At 41.8% G+C, this 5,316-nt stretch overlaps 1 protein-coding gene across 1 annotated transcript; it reads right to left on the bottom strand.

The window, feature by feature from the left end:
• Positions 1–271: 271 nt before the first annotated feature.
• LOC108377955 (formin-like protein 20) lies at positions 272–4,841 on the bottom strand. Its single transcript, XM_017634256.1, has 4 exons — positions 4,611–4,841; positions 1,621–2,127; positions 521–1,555; positions 272–442 (listed from the first exon to the last, which is right to left on the bottom strand). Exons 1-4 carry the CDS (start codon positions 4,839–4,841, stop codon positions 272–274), a joined length of 1,944 nt encoding a protein of 647 aa, XP_017489745.1.
• Positions 4,842–5,316: the final 475 nt, after the last annotated feature.

Here is a 5,316-nt window from a genome sequence, read left to right as displayed (position 1 = left end):
ATCGGTACCAATGATCAGCATAAAAATAATGTCAGTGATGGGCATCAAATCAGCAGTATAATATGAGTAACAGTAACCAAAATGGAAATATGGAAATAATTTGAGTAAATATAACATAATATGTATTGCACGTATGTAAGTATAGTCTTGTTGATATATGTAAGTATGTATGTATAAGCACCATTGTTCTCATCAAACGAAAAATAACAGGTTAGTAGTATATACTAATTTATGGCGCGCTGAAAAGCTTTGGTTTCGTAATTTTACTTTTTTAGGCTTGCGATTCGTCTGGATCTTCGCCAGCATAAGGATTCTGATTTTTATCCTTTACACGTCGCAGAGTAATACCCATTTTTAATTCGGAGAGGAAGTCGTTAACTGGTGGTTTGCGTTCAGCGCGTGGCTTAACACCGCTGATCGTTGCAGCTTTCTCATTGACTTTCTGTTAATAAAAAAAAAAAATTGGTAAATATTTTGTTAGCGTTTACCCTTACTACGGCCAACAAACCGTAGTACCTACCTTTAAAGCAACGCCCTTCCGTATGCTATCAAGCAAAGCGCCACGCGTATCGCCGTTATCATTGTTTACGGTTAGTGAAGTGGGAGGGCCATTACTACTTTTAGCTGCTGTATTTGGCATGAGTGGTGGTGGAGGAGGTAAAGGTGCGCCACCAGCCGCAGGTGGTGGAGGCGGCGGCGGTGGTACTTGTGCGCCAATAGTTGCAGGCGGTGGCGGAGGTGGTGGTGGTGGCGCTGCCGCTGCCGCTGCTGAAACTTTTGCAACGAATTGTGGCTTCGGCGCCGGTTTAGGTGGTGTTGGTGGCGATGCTTTCTTTCTATTGCCAATAGTGGCATATAATGGAGAGGAATCTGTACCGCCATTTTGACTATTTAGCGGTTTCATTGAAGCATAATCATTGTTCTTCGTGATTGGTGGTATCGTTAGCTTAGGAGGTGGTGGCGGCCTATTGTGAGCCACAGTGGTTCTGTCATACAAATTTCTATCAGCGCTATTATCAGAAACTTCCCACTCGTCGATGCTTTCCAAACTCTGATTGGAATGATAAATTACTGCCGATTTATTGTTGTTGGCCTGAACTAGAGAAGGTGGTGGCGGCGCTGCATCGACGCTTGATTTCGGTTTGATAGTTGTAGGTGGTGGTGGTGGCGGTTGTCTATAAGTTTGTCTTGGCTGCATTGGCGCTTGTACTGTTTGAACTTCCGCTACAGTCTGATTACTGTAAATATCTTCGATCGATGGAAATTCAGTAGGACTGGCGAAACGTGAAGCTAAAAAGGAGAAATTTGACACAGGATTCGTTGGAGTTGTTGGCGTAGCGCAGAAAGTTGGTGGGGAAGGAGGAGTTGGCGTAGGAGTCAAATCTTGTTGGCGCAATGGTACTGGCGGTGGTAGGGGTGGCGCATGTCTAGATTTCATGTGGCGTGAAACTCTCGGCGTTTCGGGTGGTGTACGATCCGTGCGCGAGGAAATAGTGGCATACATAATGTTGGGTGGTGAATGGCTGACAGTGCCATTACCATTGTGCTGTGGTGGCTGAAAGTACACATCGTTTACTAAGTTAAATTCAATATTATACTAAACTCTTGTAGTTTACTCACCATCCACGTAAACTTTGATTGCACAATATTTTTGATGACATCCTGCTTGCGCATGCCGGCCAAATCTTCCTCCTTGATGCCGCGCTCCAACATATACTTCCGCAGCACATTATCATTCATGGTCATGGTTAGGTCAAATGCATTACGCGTTCGGTCACGCGTCATATCTCCGGCGATATGTTGAAAGTTCATCGGACCGCTAATCTCGTAACGGGAGCCTTTAATGCCCGTTACAAATGTCGAAGGCGAAGGTGGCTGGGGTGGCGTCGGCTGAAAACGACGTGGTACTATGGGACTACTTTGTTCTAAGCTTTGCAGACTACTGCTTGATGAGTTAGAGCTGATGGTGGCATAGTTGAGTGTTGCCGATAGGCCAACGTTGTTATGTCGTCGCATACCAGGAGAGGCTGTGGTAGTGCGCACAGGTGGTGGCGGTGGCTTGGGACGTTCTGTGGGTAACGATGATGGCGGTAGAGTATATGATGATGCCGATGCCAGTGTTGAAGGCTGAAATGATGGCGGAGTACTTTAAATAAGGAGTTAAAATTTCTAAGATTTATTCTAATTTTAGTCTAAGTATTTCTGGTTCAATAATCTTTTGATTGAAATGTGGTTATCCGATATACATAAGTGGTATTTGTAATTATAAGGATTTTAAGCGATTTTGGCCGAGTTCAACAAAGCACGCCAGTCGTTTCTCTTCCGGGCCAATTTACGCCAATTGGAAGTGCCGAGTGAAGCCAAGTCCTCCACCACTTGGTTTTTCCAACGCAGTGGGGATTCCCTCTTCTCCTGCTCCGCCAGCGGGTTCCGAATTAAATTTTTTCAGAGCTGGAGCCTCGGAGTCCATTCGAACGACATAACCAAGCCAGCGGAGCCGCTATATCGTTGTAAAGCTCATACAGCTCATCATTCCATCGCCTGCGGTACGCGAGATCTTCAAGGCGTAAAGGCCCGTAAATCTTCCGCAAAATCTTTCTTTCGAATACTCTAAGAGCCGCCTAATCGGATGTTGTCATTGTCCAGGCTTCGGTGCCATATACCAACACGGGCATGATAAGTAACTTATACGAGTGTGGTTTTCGTACCTCACTCCTAAATTGCCTGCTCAGTCCAAATGTAGCAATTGTTGGCAAGGGTGATTCTGCGTTGGATTTCCATGCTGACATTATTATCGGTGGTGTTAATGCTGGTTTCAAAGTAAACGAAATTCTCTACTTTCTCGAAATTATAACTGTCGAACAGTGACGTGGGGGCGCGAATGTGCTGACTGTTTGTATAATGACAGGAGATACTTCGTCTTGTCCGCGTTTACCACCAGACCCATTCGCTTTGCTTCCTTATCCAACTTGAAAAAGGCAGAACAGACTTCGCGGTTTTTGTTACCGATGACGTCGATGTCATCGGCATAAGCCAGCAATTGCATGCCCTTGTAGCAAATTGTTCCTGAGCGGTTCAGTTTTGGAGCTCTTATTATCTCCTCCAACATCAGATTAAAGAAGTCACATGAAAGGGGGTGGCCCTGTCTGAAACCCTGTTTGGTGGCGAACGGCTCGGAGAGGTCTTTCCCAATTCTGACGTAGCTGAACGTCATTTTACACAGCCGTATCAGTTTGGCAAGGATGCCAATTTCAGACATAGCGGCGTATAGGCAACTCCTTTTAGTGCTGTCGAAAGCGGCTTTAAAGTCGACAAATAGGTGGTGAGTGACGATCCTTTTCTCGCAGATCTTTTCCAAGATCTGACGTACTCTGAATACCTGGTCTATGGTGCATTTGCCAAGCCAAAAGCCACTTTGATAAGGCCCAATCAGTTTATTGACGCTGGGCTTCAGTGTTTCACACAATACGCTCGATAAGACTTTGTAGGCTGATCTGCGGTAGTTGGCGCGAATGGCGGGGTCGTCTTTCTTGTGGATAGGCAGAGCACACTTAAATTCCAGTCGTCGGGCATGCGTTCATCTGACCATGGAGCATCGACTCCGTCATCATCGACTGGGGGGCTCGGTTTCGTCTTCTCCACAGCTTTCAGTGCTGCTATCATTCAGTAGGGTGGAAAAATGTTCCATCAATAATTTAAGTACGTTCTGGACATCAGTTCTTGTTTTTACAAGAATTCGCGCTGGTCTTAAGACCACGTCCTATACGCAAGTCTTAAAATATTTCCGAAATATTTTGGTGAACGTCTGCAACTTTTTTGGCGATGCAGTCTAATGCATGATAAAAATATAGTAAGGTAGAACCGCTGAGAGTCACTTTTAAAATTCTTGACGTTTCCAAACAATTTAATTTTTAAATTTACTCACAAACTCACACACACATTTTCATTTTCAATCTCAAGCAACAACAATTTCGAACAATTTCAATTTTTTATTTTCACTTTCATATGATTTTAAAATGTTGGCAAACTTCAAAAAAAATCATGGCCGACAAATTGAGAGAACGGTTATACCTTGCTATGTTTTTATCATGGTCTAATGTACAAACTAAGTTTTTCTTATCGTCCCATAAACTTTATCTAAAATAAATCTATACAAATTGTTATGGGTAAGTTCTTTAGTAACTGAGTAACTGGTTGTGTCATAGGTACTAAATATAATGGGTATTTCGATTTTTCCCAAATTTATTTACGCGCAGTGTGTTTAGTAATTATATGGCTATTCCAAGGCACATTGAACCGGTGAGTATAGAACTTTAGCAACACCAACAAATTTCGGGTGTTTTGCCTGTTCATTTTACAGGCCTTCAAAACCCCCGAAAGTTTCTAAGCTGGGAGGATTTGTACAAAAAAAAAAAATTTTTTTGAGCTTCAAGGAATCGCCTAAGCACTATATACAAATTAAATTAAGTTATTACAAAAAACTGCATAACCTTAAACTAAATTTTTCTATTAAAAATAATAGCATATTTCCACGCTTGCGTAATTCAGTATTTTCTACAAACACTAAGTTATATCATTCAAATAGAAATGCAAATACATTATTTAATTACCATCCAATATCCTGGCATTTTGTTGCTTTTTATAATATCATAAATGAATGCGCGTCGCTGTTCCGGTGTTAAATATTCAATTTCATCCGATAATCCGGCTTTGCGCAAATACAACCGCAAAGTTTCATCCTCACCGGTGCCATCGAGAGCAAAGGTCCGTTTGAATTCTACCGATTCGGCACCTTCCATGTGCTGGAAATCGTTTGGAGAACTAATGTAATTTTTATCCATATTTCTGTATTCCTTCGAAAGAGGTTTTAAGAAGAAAAAAAAAACAGATAAGAATCATTGAAAATTTCGACTTCCCTTGACCCTTTATTTAGACTTCACTGATTAATGAGTAATGGTATGCAGTCACATATCATAAAAATATACGCTGTGAAACCTCGATATAACGAAGTTGAAGGGGGTAGGACGAGCTCTTCGGGGTAAAATTTGTTAATATAAAAAATCATTCCACAACAAAAATAGAAAATTTTGGTTATACACAAGTATAGTTTAGAGATTTTTAACGGAACTCTAACCGGCAACATATTCAGAATTCCTCACGAAGAGGCTTTTGAGTTGACACTTCGTAGTATAGGGGCTCAAAATGTCTTCGTTTACCTATGTAGCATTTTTGTATAGAATATTTCGCAAACATAAGTTTTTTTTCAGGGGACCCTGCCAACATTTTTCATATTGAATTTTTTTTGTTTTTGTTTTA

The sequence above is a fragment of the Rhagoletis zephyria genome, unplaced genomic scaffold (assembly GCF_001687245.7).
Source record: "Rhagoletis zephyria isolate East Lansing unplaced genomic scaffold, Rhagoletis_zephyria_1.1 Rzeph_scaffold_13048, whole genome shotgun sequence".
NCBI classification, from domain to species: Eukaryota; Metazoa; Arthropoda; class Insecta; order Diptera; family Tephritidae; genus Rhagoletis; species Rhagoletis zephyria.
This window is presented reverse-complemented; position numbering and strand designations above follow the sequence as displayed.

Coding starts and splice junctions, on each gene's coding strand:
- LOC108377955 (XM_017634256.1), bottom strand. CDS start 4,841: ATGGATAAAAATTACATTAGTTCTCCAAACGATTTCCAGCACATGGAA. Junction 2,128..4,610: donor AAATGCCAGGATATTGGATG/GTAATTAAATAA, acceptor CCATCATTTCAG/CCTTCAACACTGGCATCGGC. Junction 1,556..1,620: donor AATCAAAGTTTACGTGGATG/GTGAGTAAACTA, acceptor GTGTACTTTCAG/CCACCACAGCACAATGGTAA.